Source organism: Somniosus microcephalus, chromosome 28 (genome assembly GCF_052327205.1).
Source record: "Somniosus microcephalus isolate GS21.2 chromosome 28, FLI_Smic_1.0, whole genome shotgun sequence".
Classification (NCBI taxonomy): domain Eukaryota; kingdom Metazoa; phylum Chordata; class Chondrichthyes; order Squaliformes; family Somniosidae; genus Somniosus; species Somniosus microcephalus.
Genome location: NC_141014.1, coordinates 44,032,982 through 44,051,317, shown reverse-complemented (window position 1 = coordinate 44,051,317; position 18,336 = coordinate 44,032,982). Strand labels below are relative to the sequence as shown.

The window sequence follows — 18,336 nt, the reverse complement described above, 5'->3', positions numbered from 1 at the left end:
CCATAATGGTCGATGTCTGGGTTTTATCAGCCATGGAGATGGTACCCCGAGTAGGGACCACCTTTAGGGAGAGTTGTTGTACCAGTTCAGGGTGGATAAAACTCTCCGTGCTTCCACTGTCAATTAAACATTTAACCCTGCACCCGTTTACCTCGATGTCCACCATTGATTTGGATAGCGGGTGCGGCCTGGTCTGGTCCACTGTGACCGATGCCACTGTAGGGCCCTGATTGAGACAAGATGGCGTCCACGCTGTCTGCTCACAAGATGGCAGACCCCACGAGGTCGGGCAAGATGGCGTCCAAGATGGCCGCTCCCACGGCGCGCACGCAGCGGTGGCGGGTTTTCCGGCAGGGTTCCCTCTGCACACCTTCCCGAAGTGCCCCTTCTTACCGCACTTAAAGCAGGTGGTGCCTTTCGCCGGGCACAGGTTTCTGGTGTGCTTCGGCTGCCCGCAGAAGTAGCAGTTGGGTCCCCGACGCGTCGCAGCTGTCGTAGGGCTTCTGGGGGGAGAGCGGGGCCCCGACGGTGTCGGGCTGCCGGGCGGGGAAGATGCCTTCCAAGATGGCGGCGCCCTTGGTGCACACGTGGTGGCGTGGACGGCGCGGGCTGAAGAGTAGGCGTCCGAGTTTCTCTGGGTCACATCCAGGGATCGTGCTGTGTCCGCAGCCTGTTTCAGGTCCAATCCCGTTTTTTCCAGCAGTCTCTGCCGGATGTAAGTGGAGCTGAGGCCTGTGATAAAGGCATCGCGAACAAGCTCGTCAGTGTACACTGCGGCTTTTACATCTTGGCACTTGCAGTCTTTGCCAAGCATTTTCAGGGTGCCTAGGAACTCCTCCACCGATTCCCCAGGTCGCTGTGCGCGAGTAGCGAGCAGGTGCCTAGCATACACCTCATTCGTAGGCTGCTGGTAATGCGCCTTTAAGATGTCGCAGGCGGCCGGGTACGTGTCGGCGTCTTGGATGAGGGGGTAAACCCGGTGGCTTACCCAATTCCGCAGAATTCCGAGTTTCATACTCGCAGCGTCCGTAGCGTCTTTGACGGCTGCGGAATTGTCCAGGAAGAATTCCATACACATAAACCAGTGTCCGAAGCGTGCCGATGCGTCCGAAGCATGCTGGTCCAAATCCAAACGTTCGGGTTTCAAGAGTTGATCCATTGTGTTGAAAATTAAGTCAATAAAATTGAAGTGCCTCAATAAATCCGAGACTCGATGTTAGCGAAACAAAACAAGGCTTTTATTGACTTAGAAGGTAACACACAGAGGAGAATGTATCTTCCATCCAGAGGTCTGCCGTACTGGATGTGCTGCAGGCTGGGCCAGCTTACATAGGAGCCAGGTATGGGCGGAGCCCTACACACAGTACAATACAATGGAAATGAAACTGAAACCAACCACAGTCACAGGCAAATACTGATGAGTGATGAATGGAATATTTCATCACAAGAAGGGAGAGGCGGAGAGAGGGGAGAGGCGGGGAGGGGGGAGAGGCAGAGAGAGGAGGGGAGAGGCGGAGAGAGGAGAGAGGGGAGAGGCGGAGAGGTGGAGAGAGGGGAGAGGCGGAGAGAGGGGAGAGGCGGAGAGGGGGGAGCGGAGAGAGGGGAGAGGCGGAGAGGCGGAGAGAGGAGAGAGGGGAGAGGCGGAGAGGGGGGAGAGGTGGAGAGAGGGGAGAGGCGGAGAGAGGCGGAGAGAGGAGAGGCGGAGAGGGGGAGCGGAGAGAGCAGAGAGGCGGAGAGAGGGGGAGGCGGAGAGAGGGGGGAGAGGCGGAGAGAGGGGAGAGGCGGAGTTAGCGCCTCGGTCCCTTTCACCATGCAGATCGTAACGTCAGTGAGTGTGCAACGCTCGCTGGGCGCTCGATCTGCAAACTTCAGTAGTGCCCCCTGCCTTACCACCTCGTGCCAACAGCGCCAGGGAGCGGAGGCGTGAACCAGCCAGCTGGCGGCTGATGGGGCGCTACTTAAAGGGATGCGCCCCAGATGTCAAGGAACTTCTGTTCCAAAGGTCAGTGATGAGTGGCAGAGAACGCAGGATGTATCTGCAGCCAAATAAAGGCTGCTTAGTCCCCAGAGTGTTGCGGGTCGTCAAAGCACTTTGCATTTTATCTCTCAGCATATCGCCGTTCTGCACTCCCCGAATCACTGAGGGCTGGTGTGCAGACTCCAGTGACCCTCCCCTTTAATGGCTGGAAGGTGCCTGCACCAATGCTCACTCCCGATTACACAACACCTCATATTCGGTATCGCTTGGAGCCTAACGCCACTCACCTACGCCATTAGCGCCTGATTTAGCGCTCCCCTGCATTCTTTGAGCACTGAGACTGAATTTAGCAGGCAGTGAGATTGATTAACATTTGGCGCTAAACTTCCAACTTCTCAAAAGTTAGTGCCCCAACTGGGGTGATAGTGAATTTCTAGCTCACAGTCTCAGGATAAGGGGTCGGCCATTTAGGACTGAGATGAGGAGAAATTTCTTCACTTAGAGGGTGGTGAATCTTTGGATTTCTCTACCCCAGAGGGCTGTGGATGCTCATTCGTTGAGTATGTTCAAGGCTGAGATCGATAGATCTTTGGTCACTAATAACATAAGAAATAAGAGCAGGAGTTGGCCACCGAGCCTGCTCCGCCATTCAATAAGATCATGGCAGATCTCCTACCTCATCTCCACTTTCCTAAACTATCCCCAAATCCTTTGATTCCCTTAGTATCCAAAAATCTATCGAGGAATTGAGAAAAAGCTGCCCCTATAGGGGGTGAAATCTGCAGCCAATCCACTGCCTCCCATTTCGCAATCCCACCAAAGATGACTTTCACCTGTATGAAGTTTTATGTGTGTTGCTGTTACTCTAATTAAATCCTCTTATCCTAAAGAATTCGACATGCCAATGTCACTGCTGGAAATGTTAGGACAAGTGCTGACAGAATTATATGGAGTGTTATTATCTAAATGCAATTCTGAGATTTATTCTGGCAAAGCTTTGATTGATGCAAAATTAACCCAGTGGCCAATTTGTAAATGAAATGGTCCCTGAGGTTGTTTGTCAAATGGAATTTTCTCACAAGTGAATCACTTTTCTGTGTTTTTTAAGAATTTAATTTTAAGCTCATCAAATGAAGGATGTTGAAGTGAGAGAGTGTCATGGGAAGCACTTCCAGTCAAGGTACTGTTCCCTGTAACACCACCCTGGAAATACTGACACAATCCCAGAGACTCCGGCAAATATTGTACACTCCAAGGAATTATTCCCTGTCCTAAATTCCGATAGACATTCAACTGCCCAAGAGAAGCATCTTTGCACTCATTAATTCCGGGGCCGGTTGGTCTCCCACTGTCACTTTGAAGGGATAATTACTAGTCCTAGCCCTTTTCGGGCTACCCCAGATCAGGCATATTCCCTGGACGTTCACCTTCAACTAAAGTTAGAGATAGCCGAATTCTATGAGACGCTTAATTGGGTCTAAAGGTTCAGACTATCTCTCCCTAAAGGAAAGAAACGACTTGAAGATGTTACCGTCCTCCGGATAGCACTTTTAATAAGTTTAACTAGGCTGTAACCTTCCAGATATTATGAGGGTCCGGAATACCCCCCAGAATTCTGCAACTCTTTACAAAAGAGTGTACAGAAATTGAGTTCGAGAGATTGATACAGAAATACTACTTGAGACAATTCTAAAAATATATAGATTTATTTAAGAGCTGGCATACAGTTAACAGCTTTTGAGTCAATCGCAACATTAACAGTTCAAAAACAAATAACTTACATTTCTTATCCTCAGAGGTCCTTATTCTCAAATCTTAACTTCGTACATTTTTACATTTCTTATTCTTAATTCTAATTCAGGATATCCACAAAAATCAAATACCTTGATTACCTGAGACTCAGAGTTGTAGGCTTACAGAGTGGTTCTGAAGCCAACAATCGCTTGCCCGTTTCCAGCGACTTTTGACTGTCTATCTGAAAAAGCTCTATTTTATACCTTTTTTTAGTGGTTTATCCTTTGAAGTTTTCTGCTGATGTAAGCTAATTATCTCTAGTCATCTCTCTGTTGACTTTTTTCTATTCTTACTGCCAATTCAACTGTTAGCTTGCAGACTTCTGTCTGTTGTTTAGGTGTTTCAAAACTTATCATAAAAAACAATATTCTTATCGAAGGGCTTCCATTCAATTCTTAATATTGGCTTAACTGGTTATTAGCAGACTCCTGTACTCCTGTCTATGGTGTTCCAAGTTCAATACAAACACAATGTAATTGCTTGGTGCATCTATTGAAGTCATATCTTCAAAGTGTTCTGTTGGTATCATATTTACAACATGTAAATTAAAAACACTTCAACTAGGGAGTTTGCTTGTTTTCTAGCTATCTCAATGGTTGTATTAAGAATTATGTCTCCTGTCTTCCAAGTCTAACATAAAAACTATTGGACCAGCAGGTGTTTCTTTTACTTGATGTCATCTTTTCAAAGGCACATGCCTCTTTTAATGTTTCTGTTCAACGTGTTAGTTTATAACACTTCACTTGGGTCATTCCATTGTGTTTCTCCCATGGAGTATGTGCTCGGGTACTAGGGTATGTGCCCAGGTACTGGGGCATGTGCCCGGGTACTGGGTATGTGCCCGGGTACTGGGGTATGTGCCCAGGTACTGGAGTATGTGCCCGGATACTGGGGTATGTGCCCGGGTACTGGGGTATGTGCCCGGGTACTGGGGTATGTGCCGGGATACTGGAGTATGTGCCCGGATACTGGAGTATGTGGCCGGGTACTGGGGTATGTGCCCGGGTACATACTCCAAATGGGAAGAAAACCCAGAATAGAGACAGGGGAAAGTTTCCGTTATGTTTATTAACACACAGACCAGAAAAAAATCCCCCTCCCCATTTCTATAATAGAAGAGTCATTAAAATATTTTGAAAATTAATAAATTCTGTTCATATTTTAATATCACAGAATCATCACATTTTACAGCAGTGGGGTCCTTTCTAATGGAGGTACTGCATCATCCCGATACCTCATTCCCTGCTCTTTCCCCACACATTTCTCATTTTCAAATACTTATCCACTTTCCTTTAAAATGTTTACATTCTCCTCATAATACCCTGGTAAAGTATATACTTAAAAAAAATAGTTTTACAATCAAGAGCCTCCGTAACAGCAATAGATGAAATGTATTAGTCAGACATGAGGAAATGAGACTGCGCCTAAAACATTTGCCTTGACAAGGCAGCTGCCTCCTCGGAATTAGGTAAAACATTCATTCATGTCGTGACTATTAAAATGATCAATATCCAGAGTGACTGTGGCCACTTTTAAAGTGACAACTGACCCATTCGCAGTGTCACTTAAAGCATCTGCAATTAAAGTAATGATTATAATTTGTGGTGTCTGTATTAGTGGTGAGGTTTCTGTGTGACATTTAAGGGCATGCAAAGGAGTAATTACTTTGATTCACAAAGTCCACACATCTCTTTGTTCCTTTGTTCTCTTCCTCTTAATGATGTTCTTCGGTCCTGAGGCACACAGGCTGTTTCAGAATAAACGACATGTACTTTACAATCTCACCTAAATAACCCTGTCACAAAGTTTACTCCATATTTTATCATTTACTGAAGCTGAATTCTTAACTATTACATTTTCCACTTAATTTAAATTTTCTTTCATTGCTCAAAGGGTTTATTTAAAACTGAAAGGCTACTAGCAAATTGTGAAAGTTCTGTCAAGTACTGCATCTTATAAAAAATCTAGCAGGTGAGGCACAATTCACAAATTCATTGCAGCACCAATGGTACAGCTGGCTTTACAGAAGATTCTGTCAAATACTGAGCTCTGTGTCTTAGGAACATAGGACCAGGAGGAGGCCATTCAGCCCCTCGAGCCTGTTCCGCTATTCAGTTTGATAGTGGCTCCGTTTACCCGCCTTGGCTCCATATACCTCGATACCCTTGCCCAACAAAAATCTATCAATCTCTGTTTTGAAATTTTCAATTGCTCCCCAGCCTCAACAGCCTTTTGGGGGAGAGAGTTCCAGATTTCCACTACCCTTTGTGTGAAGAAGTGCTTCCCGACATCACCCCTGAATGGCCTGGCTCTAATTTTAAGGTTATGCCCCTTGTTCTGGACTCTCGAGGCCTTCTGCGACTGGTGGGCACCGCGGGGACTGGAGAGCATCATCACCCCGGCCAACACAATTTTAATTTAATTTGTTAAGGTTCTTTTAAAGTTTTATTAGTTACAGTCTATTTGGTTTAGTGTCCACACAAAAGAGTACACCTAATATTGACATTTCATCAACTTCAGAATACCTTTTTCGTGAATGTGTCAAAGCAACTTCACGCCTGTCTCCCCTTGCAATCCACGAGCTCAGGGAATGTTCTGTTTACACATTTACCAATCTTCTCCAAGTAGAATTATTTTCTAATTATTAAAACATTACTTAATTAAAAATGTCAAACAAACCTGAAATCTAATGTCAAAAATTGACACGTATCCCTGTCCTGTTGAACAGTCTCAGCATAGAATCATAGAATGGTACAGCACAGAAGGAGGCTATTCGGCCCATCGAGTCTGCGCCGGCTCTTTCACAGAACAATCCTGTTAGCCCCACTCCCCCCGCTCTTTCCCCATATCTCTGCAATTGTTTCTCCTTCAAGTATTGATCCAATTCCCTTTTGAAGGCTCCTATTGAACCTGTATCCACCGCCCCATCAGGCAGTGCATTCCACATGCTTCAATAACTGCTTTGTTAACCTGTCCTGCTACTTTCAAAGGTTTGAGCACAAACACCCCCCGGTCTCTCTCTTCTTGCAGCCCCTTTAGAATTCTACCATTTCGCTTGTATTGTCTCTCCTCGTTCTTTCGACCAAAATGGATCACCTCACACCTTTTTGCGTTGAATTTCACCTGCCGTGTGCCCGCTCAATCCACCAGCCTGTCTATGTCCTCTTGAAGTCTATTACTATTCTCCGCACTGTTCACTTCCAAGTTTTGTGTCATCTGAAAATTTTGAAATTGTGCCCTGTACACTCAAGATCAAGTCATTAATGTATATCAAAAACAGCAGTGGTCCTAGTACTGAACCTCAGGGAACTCCACTGAATACCTCCCTCCAGTCTGAAAAACAGCCGTTCACCACAACTCTCTGTTTTCTATCCCTTAACCAATTTTGTATCCATGCTGCTACTGCCTTTTTTTAAACCATGGGCTTCAATTTTGCTAACAAATCTAATGTGTGGTACTTTATCAAACGCCTTTTGAAAGTCCATATACACAACATCAACTGCACAGCCCTCATCCACTCTCTCTATTGCCTCATCAAAAAACTCAATCAAGTTAGTCAAACATGATTTGCCCTTAACAAATCAATGCTGGCTCTCCTTTATTAGTCCATGCTTGTCCAAGTGGCTGTTAATTTTCTCCCAGATTATTGTTTCCAAAAGCTTCCCCAGCACCGATGTTAAACTGACTGGCCTGTAATTGCTGGGTTTATCCTTCTCCCCTTTTTTGAACAAGGGTGTAACATTTGCAATCCTCCAGTTCTTTGGCAGCACTCCGGTATCTAAAGAGGACTGGAAGATTGTGGCCAGAGCCTCCACAATTTCTACTCTTGCTTCCTTCAGCAACCTAGGATGCATCTCATCTGGAACGGGTGACTTATCCACTTTTGCCAGCCTTTTCAGTACCTCCTATTACCTATTTTTATCTCATCCAGTATCCTGACAACCTCCTCATTTACTGTAGCTTTGGAAAAGTCCTCTTCCTTGGTAAACACCGATGCAAAGTACTCATTTAGTACCTCAGACATGCCTTCTGCCTCCACCAATAGATCCCCATTTTGGTCCCTAATCAGCCCCACCACTTCTCTGACAACCCTTTTAATGTTAATATACCTATAGAAGACCTTTGGATTCCCTTTTATGTTAGCCGCCAATCCATTCTCATACTTGTGCAGCAATAGGTCACCTTGCACCTTGCACAGAGAGACTTCTGCTGGGAAGTGTTGGGTTAGACAGATTTGGACTCTGCTTCAAATATCCTGCCAGATCTTACTGTCTGGGATCACAAATAGGGTGTCGTGTAATCGCCAGAAATGGCAAAAGGCCTTCTGGAAGGGAGGGAAGAAAATTGGCTAGAAAAGAGAAGAAAAAATAAATAAATAAAAATCTTCCTTTTTCAACATTCAAGCGAGTTTTATCTTATAATAAACTCAACAAAGGAAATAATTAGTCACCTGTGGGAACAACAGCACCATTACAGCAATCACTGCAGTGTAATTAACATCCTACTCAGAGAGGTTAAAGAGGGGGAGGCAAAATGGCCCTTGTATGCACCAGTGCTAAAATGAAGCAATTATCCAGCAAATTACTGGCAGTGCACTTGTTACTGTGCATGTTTACAAGCACAATGCGGTTAGATACTCGGGAAGAAAGGATTCAGCATTCTCAACATTTGCAGTTACTGTACACTCGAACCCATAAACAAGCATCTCGTTTGCCAAGAGAAACTAGGAGAAGCAGAAATAGTCACTTTGCAAATCTTCCATTCAGTTGAGTTAGCCAATCAGCAATTCAATCTAAAGGAGGCGACTAACTGTCATATAATTGTTTCTAGAAGGAATCAGGCAGGAAGCTGGCAATTTCTGGTATATTGAGAATTAAAGGTCCTAGACAATCTGGGAAATGTATTGCTCCTCCCTATCTCTGTAACCTTCTCCAGCCCCACAAACCCCCACCCCCACCATCTAGATCTCTGCGCTCCTCCAATTCTGGCCTCTTGAGCAACCCCAATTTTCATCGCTTCACCATTGGCGGCCGTGCCTTCAACTGCCTGGGCCCTAAGCTCTGGAATTCCCTCCCTAAACCTCTCCGCCTCTCTCTCCTCCTTTAAGATGCTCCTTAAAACCTGCCTCTTTGACCAAGCTTTTGGTCATCTGGCCTTATGTGGCTCGGTGTCAAATGTGATTTGATAATCGCTCCTGTGAAGCACCTTGGGACATTTCACTATGTTAAAGGCGCTGTATCAATGCAAGTTGTTGTTTCTGTTGTTGTTGTGGGATATGTGGGAACTGGATCAAGATTAAGCAAAATCATGTCATTTAGACCATTGTGTAAATACAGCAATATCTTAGTCCTGATACACCAATAGTTAATGGAACCAATTAATCTTAGGCTGAAAAATGGAATGAATTTAAATGTTGAAACATACTTTCAGGATATGATGAATTAAAATTATAAGATGATTACTTTGTATTATTAATCTGAATGGAATATTGAAGCAAAATGAATAAGACAGCTGCATAAAGAGGATAAATATATGTGGCAGGAATGAATGGGACAGGGTAAGGATTTATCGGAACATTGCTAATGTGACAGGAAAGTGCATGAAATGGAAATTGAAGATTGAAGCGATGCTGGAACCAGAACACAATGCCTGAGAGAAGGAATTATTTGTTTATTGCACATAATGTAGTTTCCAATTTTGCTGCTTTTGAGGCAAAGAAAAGCTGAAAGCTGCGATCAGTCGGCCTCGAAACCCCAGCACCCAGGTATTGAAAAGCTGCTGAATTCTAGAAAATGTTGTACTTTTTTTGAATGTAAAATACGATGAATTATTGATGAAACTCCCCAGAATGGCAGTTCGGGACAGCAGCAGATTGGAGTCCTGGACTGTCTGACATTTGATGGCCGGCGCGGACACGATGGGCCGAAGGGCCTCTATCCGTGCTGTATTACTCTATGACTCTCTATGACTCTAATGGCAGTTAGGGACAGCAGCAGATTGGAGTCCTGGACTGTCTGACATTTGATGGCCGGCGCGGACATGATGGGCCGAAGGGCCTCTATCCGTGCTGTATTACTCTATGACTCTCTATGACTCTAATGGCAGTTAGGGACAGCAGCAGATTGGAGTCCTGGACTGTCTGACATTTGATGGCTGGCGCGGACACGATGGGCCGAAGGGCCTCTATCCGTGCTGTATTACTCTATGACTCTCTATGACTCTAATGGCAGTTCGGGACAGCAGCAGATTGGAGTCCTGGACTGTCTGACATTTGAATTAACAGCCACAAATATTTCAGCAATATTCTGCACTGAGAGTTTTATTTCCTGATTATTATTTGATAAACGAGATAGTTAGTCAGTCCGTGTGGACAGTTCATCCTTCCTGTGGCCTGGTTTTCTGCCTCTGCTAGAACCTGGAGCTAAAATCCCCCACAACATCTACTACAGCCGATTTAAAATGATTGATTTCAAGGCTTTCACCTTACGCCTGGATTCAGGTGGCACTAACAGCCCGCTCACACTCGGCTCTGAACCTTTAACAAGGTCTCCACTGAGCCACAATCAAAAAACCTTCTTCCCCTCAAAATAGTCAGAATGGAAATGCTTATTTTTTTTTCAGTCACCAAATCCCATGAGGAAAAATTCTCACAACATATGACTAATGGGTTCAAGCAAAGCATTTCACAGATCGATCTAGCTCCAAACCCACACACAGGCCACGATTTCCCCAACCTTGGCGGGGTGAAAGTGGGAGATGGTGGCAGCGGGTGACAAACCCGCTCCTGTGGCGATCCCGGCCATAATTAAGGGCCTTGTTAGGCCCGCCCTGCGCGTTTCCCATTCCAATTACTGGGAACGGGTCCAGTGACGTCACCGGATAACGCGCTTCTTGCCGGGATATTTAAACAGTTGGATTTTCTTTTGTGAAGCTTGTGTTAGAAAGCGGAGGTCTGTACCATGATGGCTGAAAGGCAGAGATCTGCGCCTCGTTTCAATGATGAGTCCCACCAGCATCTTGTTGAGGGAGTGAGGACACGTAGGAAGGTTCTCTACCCTGCGGATGGCAGGAAGAGGCCTCCCCAACAGACTAAGTCAGCATAGCTTAGTTTAGCCGAAGAGATAACAACGAATTCAGTAGTGTGTCGCACCTGGGTACAGTGCAGAAAAAGGTTTAATGATCTTCTAAGATCAGGAAAAGTAAGTATAAACCTACACTTACCTTGATGATGCTGTGCCTGTCATCACATCCCCACCACTGTGCATTGCCAACCATACTACTGCACAAAGTTACTCAGCCCCAGATCCCTGAGACCTTCATCCATCCATCTCTCTCTATTTACATTATAAGGTCCCCATCTTAATTTCCATCCCTCACACTCAGCATCGTTGTTATGCAATGACAGCAAGTAACAGCTCAAAAGGAGGCAACTTGGTATCACCAAGCCGCTCCATCAAAGTCTCCCTGTGTAGCTGTATGCCATTCCATTAATGACAGTCATTCCATCAGTCTCTTTAAACCTTCTCTTAATTGCCTCCTTGCAGGAAAAGATTGCCCACAATAAGAGGGAGAGGGAGAGAACGGGAGGAGGCGCTCAGTCCATCTTTCATTTGTCAAGCGCGGAGGAGGCAGCACTCGATATTGCTGGTGTGGTGGAGGTTCTGGAAGTGGGGGATGGAGAGAGGGGCTCAATAGAAGAAGCTGGTGACAGAATTATTATCCATACATGTGTCACCACTTAAGATGTCATATATTTAAATCATATCTTTACTCTCCAACAGGTCCATCAAGAGCACCCCCCCCACCCTACTGTCCAAGAGCAAGAGGAACAAGACTCCTCAGGAGAGCCTCCTGCCTCTGAGGGCACAGCGTCACCTCACAGAATGCAAACCAGCACAGTGAGCAGAGCAGATGGTGGAGACAGTGGCAGAAGGGAAATTCCTCGTCGGAGGGCGCAGGAGTCTCCTAGCTCTGCTCTGCTGCGCCTCGGGGGCCATCCAAGAAGAGGGCGATCCTGGAACTGCACCGTGTCAACAGTAACTAGCACTGCCCTGTGTCAACAGTAACTAGCACTGCACGTGTCCACACTAACCAGCACTGCACCATGTCAACAGTAACTAGCACTGCACCGTGTCCACGCTAACCAGCACTGTGCCGTGTCAACAGTAACTAGCACTGCACCGTGTCCACGCTAACCAGCACTGTGCCGTGTCAACAGTAACTATCACTGCACCGTGTCCACGCTAACCAGCAGTGCCGTGTCAACAGTAACTAGCACCGTCCGTGTCCACGCTAACCAGCACTGAACCGTGTCAACAGTAACTATCACTGCACCGTGTCCATGCTAACCAGCACTGTGCCATGTCAACAGTAACTAGCACTGCACCGTGTCCACACTAACCAGCACTGCGTCATGTCAACAGTATCTAGCACTGCCCATGTCCACGCTAACCAGCGCTGCGCCGTGTCAACAGTAACTAGCATTGCCCGTGTCCATACTAACCAGCACTGCACCATGTCCATACTAACCAGCACTGCACTGTGTCAACACTAACTGGCACTGCACCATGTCAACAGTAACTAGCACTGCACATGTCCACGCTAACCAGCACTGCACTGTGTCAACACTAACTGGCACTGCACCATGTCAACAGTAACTAGCACTGCACATGTCCACGCTAACCAGCACTGCACTGTGTCAACACTAACTGGCACTGCACCATGTCAACAGTAACTAGCACTGCACATGTCCACGCTAACCAGCACTGCACTGTGTCAACACTAACTGGCACTGCACCATGTCAACAGTAACTAGCACTGCACCGTATCCACGCTAACCAGCACTGCACCGTGTCAACACTAACTGGCACTGCACCATGTCAACAGTAACTAGCACTGCACATATCCATGCTAAATAACTGCACCATGTCCACAGTAACTAGCATTGCACCATGTCAACAGTAAGTAGCACTGCACCATGTCAACAGTAACTAGCACTGCACCATGTCAACACTAACTAGCACTGCCCCATGTCAGCAATAACCAGCACTGCACCGTGTCAACAGTTAACCAGCACTGCAGCTTGTCAACACTAACTAGCACTGCACCGTGTCAACAATAACTAGCGCTGCACCATGCCAACACTAACTAGCACTGCACTGTGTCAACAGTAACCAGCAGTGCACCGTGTCAACACTAACTAGCACTGCACCGTGTCAACAATAACTAGCACTGCACTAATAGTAACTAGCACTGCACCGTGTCAACAATAACTAGCACTGCACCATGTCAACAGTAACTAGCACTGCACCATGTCAACAATAACTAACACTGCACCGTGTCAACCGTTAACTAGCACTGCCCCGTGTCAACAGTTAACTAGCACTGCCCCGTGTCAACAGTTAACTAGCACTGCCCCGTGTCAACACTAACTAGCACTGCACCGTGTCAACACTAACTAGCACTGCACCGTGTCAACAATAACTAGCACTGCACTAATAGTAACTAGCACTGCACCGTGTCAACAGTAACTAGCACTGCACCGTGTCAACACTAACTAGCACTGCCCCGTGTCAACAGTTAACTAGCACTGCCCCGTGTCAACACTAACTAGCACTGCCCCGTGTCAACAGTTAACTAGCACTGCCCCGTGTCAACAGTTAACTAGCACTGCCCCGTGTCAACACTAACTAGCACTGCCCCGTGTCAACAGTAACTAGCACTGCACCATGTCAACAATAACTAGCACTGCCCCGTGTCAACCGTTAACTAGCACTGCCCCGTGTCAACAGTTAACTAGCACTGCCCCGTGTCAACACTAACTAGCACTGCACCAACTCAACAACAACAACATGCTGATGATACAAAGCTAGGTGGGACAATAAGCTGTGAGGAGAACACAAAGGCCGCGATTTTGCATTCGGTGTCGGGATGGGTGTGGGTCAGCTGGTTTCCGGGTTCCGGTCATGATTTTCCCTTGATTGACCTTGTTAAGCTCACCCTGCCAATTAACAGGAAGCGGGTCTGATGACGTCACTTGATGACGCGTCATCTGCTGGTTTCCTTAAAGGGACCACGCACAATTTTATTTTGACAGTTGATTTCTCAGTGTTTGACAATTACTGCACAAGGGTGAACTCTTGCACCCAGGCTCTCCAATGACTCCCTCCATATGCTGGAATAGATGGCAGCTACAGGTGAGATGGCAGAAATGGTTTGTCACTGGTGAGAGAGGTTCGCCCAATGAGGTGGCACTGAACATATAGCTGGATTTAAAAACTTGTAAGCTAAAGAAATCTGTATATGTTTTAAAAATGCAGTAGCCAACATTTTCTTACCTCTGAAACTCACCATGTGCAACATTGCATCCTTCACACCACTTCTGCAGCTGTCATCATTCCACAAACATTAGACCAGGCTCACAACACGCCACACTTACCTGGAAAGCGGGAAAATCGAAAAACAGGCTGAACACTACTGACAAGTAACTGTTAATAGGCAGGTAATTGCCTTTAATCTTTTTCCCGCCGCTAGGTGTCGGATCCATTCGCAAATCGGGGACTTGGGAAGGCTGTTTGGAGGCGGGTTGACGGCAGGTTCAGGATCCGCCGTCAATCAATAAGTCTTTAACCTCTGACCCGCGTCTCTGAGAACCGACGAAATCGCAGCCAAAGAGTCTGTAAAGGGATATCGATAGACTGAGTGAGTGGGCAGTGAGGTGGCAGAGGAAGTGAGTGGGCAGTGAGGTGGCAGAGGGAGTGAGTGGGCAGTGAGGTGGCAGAGGAAGTGAGTGGGCAGTGAGGTGGCAGAGGGAGTGAGTGGGCAGTGAGGTGGCAGAGGGAGTGAGTGGGCAGAGGAAGTGAGTGGGCAGTGAGGTGGCAGAGGGAGTGAGTGGGCAGTGAGGTGGCAGAGGGAGTGAGTGGGCAGTGAGGTGGCAGAGGAAGTGAGTGGGCAGTGAGGTGGCAGACTGAGTGAGTGGGCAGTGAGGTGGCAGAGGGAGTGAGTGGGCAGTGAGGTGGCAGAGGGAGTGAGTGGGCAGTGAGGTGGCAGACTGAGTGAGTGGGCAGTGAGGTGGCAGATGGAGTGAGTGGGCAGTGAGGTGGCAGACTGAGTGAGTGGGCAGTGAGGTGGCAGATGGAGTGAGTGGGCAGTGAGGTGGCAGACTGAGTGAGTGGGCAGTGAGGTGGCAGATGGAGTGAGTGGGCAGTGAGGTGGCAGACTGAGTGAGTGGGCAGTGAGGTGGCAGAGGGAGTGAGTGGGCAGTGAGGTGGCTGATGGAGTGAGTGGGCAGTGAGGTGGCAGATGGAGTGAGTGGGCAGTGAGGTGGCAGATGGAGTGAGTGGGCAGTGAGGTGGCAGACTGAGTGAGTGGGCAGTGAGGTGGCAGAGGGAGTGAGTGGGCAGTGAGGTGGCAGAGGGAGTGAGTGGGCAGTGAGGTGGCAGACTGAGTGAGTGGGCAGTGAGGTGGCAGAGGGAGTGGTGGGCAGTGAGGTGGCAGACGGAGTGAGTGGGCAGTGAGGTGGCAGACGGAGTGAGTGGGCAGTGAGGTGGCAGAGGGAGTGAGTGGGCAGTGAGGTGGCAGAGGGAGTGAGTGGGCAGTGAGGTGGCAGATGGAGTGAGTGGGCAGTGAGGTGGCAGAGGGAGTGAGTGGGCAGTGAGGTGGCAGACTGAGTGAGTGGGCAGTGAGGTGGCAGAGGGAGTGAGTGGGCAGTGAGGTGGCAGAGGGAGTGAGTGGGCAGTGAGGTGACTGATGGAGTGAGTGGGCAGTGAGGTGGCAGACGGAGTGAGTGGGCAGTGAGGTGGCAGACGGAGTGAGTGGGCAGTGAGGTGGCAGACGGAGTGAGTGGGCAGTGAGGTGGCAGAGGGAGTGAGTGGGCAGTGAGGTGGCAGAGGGAGTGAGTGGGCAGTGAGGTGGCAGAGGGAGTGAGTGGGCAGTGAGGTGGCAGAGCGAGTGAGTGGGCAGTGAGGTGGCAGGTGGAGTGAGTGGGCAGCGAGGTGGCAGAGGGAGTGAGTGGGCAGCGAGGTGGTTGATGGAGTGAGTGGGCAGTGAGGTGGCAGAGGGAGTGAGTGGGCAGTGAGGTGGCAGAGGGAGTGAGTGGGCAGTGAGGTGGCAGGTGGAGTGAGTGGGCAGTGAGGTGGCAGAGGGAGTGAGTGGGCAGTGAGGTGGCAGAGGGAATGAGTGGGCAGTGAGGTGGCAGAGGGAGTGAGTGGGCAGTGAGGTGGCAGAGGGAGTGAGTGGGCAGTGAGGTGGCAGGTGGAGTGAGTGGGCAGTGAGGTGGCAGAGGGAGTGAGTGGGCAGTGAGGTGGCAGGTGGAGTGAGTGGGCAGTGAGGTGGCAGAGGGAGTGAGTGGGCAGTGAGGTGGCAGAGGGAGTGAGTGGGCAGTGAGGTGGCAGAGGGAGTGAGTGGGCAGTGAGGTGGCAGGTGGAGTGAGTGGGCAGTGAGGTGGCAGAGGGAGTGAGTGGGCAGTGAGGTGGCAGAGGGAGTGAGTGGGCAGTGAGGTGGCAGAGGGAGTGAGTGGGCAGTGAGGTGGCAGGTGGAGTGAGTGGGCAGTGAGGTGGCAGAGGGAGTGAGTGGGCAGTGAGGTGGCAGAGGGAGTGAGTGGGCAGTGAGGTGGCAGAGGGAGTGAGTGGGCAGTGAGGTGGCAGAGGGAGTGAGTGGGCAGTGAGGTGGCAGAGGGAGTGAGTGGGCAGTGAGGTGGCAGAGGGAGTGAGTGGGCAGTGAGGTGACAGAGGGAGTGAGTGGGCAGTGAGGTGGCAGAGGGAGTGAGTGGGCAGTGAGGTGGCAGAGGGAGTGAGTGGGCAGTGAGGTGGCAGAGGGAGTGAGTGGGCAGTGAGGTGGCAGAGGGAGTGTAATGTGGGGAAAGGTGAGGTTATTCACTTTGGTAGGAAGAATAGAAAAACAGAATCTTTTTTAAATGGGGAGTGTGGTAAACCACTGTTTGTATTCCACTGTGGACATGCCTGGACATGCCTCGGCTGACTCCTCCCACAAGTCCGAGTATAAAGGTGACTGCTCCCCAGCCCCTTTGTATTTCTGGACCGGTCGACCACTCGAGGCAGACCTTCATTCTTTTGTTAATAAAAGCCTTTAGTTACTCTCTTAACTCTCAGTCTTTTATGAGTAATTGATAGCGCATCAATTTTATTAACAAAATTTTTATAATGGAGAAGATCCTCACACCAGCATGCCTGGACTTAGATCATCGGGAGGCGGACTCATCCACCAAGTTTACTCACTGGCTTAAGTGTTTCGAAAAATTCCTGACCGCCTCCGCAGCAATCAAATCGGACGAGGACAAACTGGATGTCCTGACCTCCAAAGTGAACCACCGAGTGTACTCGGTCATCCAAGACGCGACCTCGTACGCGGACGCTATCAAGCTCCTCAAGGACCAGTACACGCGCCCAGTGAACGAAGTGTACGCCAGGCACCTTCTGGGGAGTCGTAAACAACAACCTGGGGAATCGACTGTGGAATACCTTCAGGCACTGTCTGTGCTTGGCCGGGCCTGTGGTTGTAAGGATGTAAAGGCCGCCGTGTACACAGAGGAACTTATCCGGGATGCTTTTGTAGCGGGCCACAGATCCAATTACACCCGACAGCGACTGTTGGAGCAGAGTGACCTCAACCTCAACAAGGCCTCTGAACTCGCACTATCATTGGATGCAGCCTACCGGGACATGGATGCCTACTCCTCTGCACCGTGGACGCTGCGGGGAATGACAGCCTGGGACACGGTAGGACAGCCTCATAGCGCCGTGCCACCCCAGCCACACCCCAGCAACGGCCCAACTACCGCAGCAGTGTCCCAAGGCCAGACAGCAGTGCCCCAAGGCCAGAAATGCTACTTTTGTGGCCAGGCAAAACACCCCAGAGCGCGCTGCCCGGCGAAAAACGCGATCTGCTCGGGCTGCGGGAAGAAGGGACACTACGCTAACGTCTGCAGGGCCAAAGCCACCCCGAACCCCAGCAGCGCCGCGTGTGGGCCATGCGGGCCGCCATCTTGGGCCTCCCCGGCCATGTGCGAACCACCGGTACAGCAGCCATTTTGGACGCCTCCAGCCACATGGGGATCATGGACGCCGCCATCTTGGACGACAGCCGGAACGCAGCAGGCCCCCAACACCGCCTCATCTGATACCCGCAGCGACACACCGACCCCTACGCTGGCATCCGTTACACTGGACCAAGCGAGACCGCACCAGCTGGCCAGTTCCACAATGGACATTAAGGTAAATGGCCACGATACAATCTGCCTTTTTGACTCTGGGAGCACGGAGAGCTTCATCCACCCCGACACGGTGCGGCGTTGCTCTCTCCCAGTCCTGCTTGCGCACCAGCGGATTTCTGTGGCCTCCGAGTCCCAGTCAGCGGACATCGGCGGCTACTGCGTAGTGACACTCGTAGTAGACGGGACCGTGTACGATCATTTTAAACTTCTGGTCCTGCCCGACCTCTGCGCTGCCGTCCTGCTGGGGTTAGATTTTCAGTGCCACCTTAAAAGTGTTACGATGGCGTACGGTGGACCCCTACCCCCAGTCACAGTCCGCAGCCAGCAGCTCCCA

The 18,336-nt window shown here is 49.1% G+C and overlaps 1 protein-coding gene across 1 annotated transcript in view; it reads right to left on the bottom strand.

Moving 5' to 3' along the window:
- Window positions 1-3,665: 3,665 nt before the first annotated feature.
- Window positions 3,666-18,336, bottom strand: part of LOC147099704 (uncharacterized) — a 171,841-nt gene continuing 157,170 nt past the window's right edge. Inside the window, exon 21 of the mRNA XM_085969099.1 lies at window positions 3,666-5,519. Coding sequence (XP_085825225.1) covers window positions 5,444-5,519 — 76 coding nt within the window. The 3' untranslated portion in view covers window positions 3,666-5,443. The remainder of the gene's footprint in view (window positions 5,520-18,336) is intronic.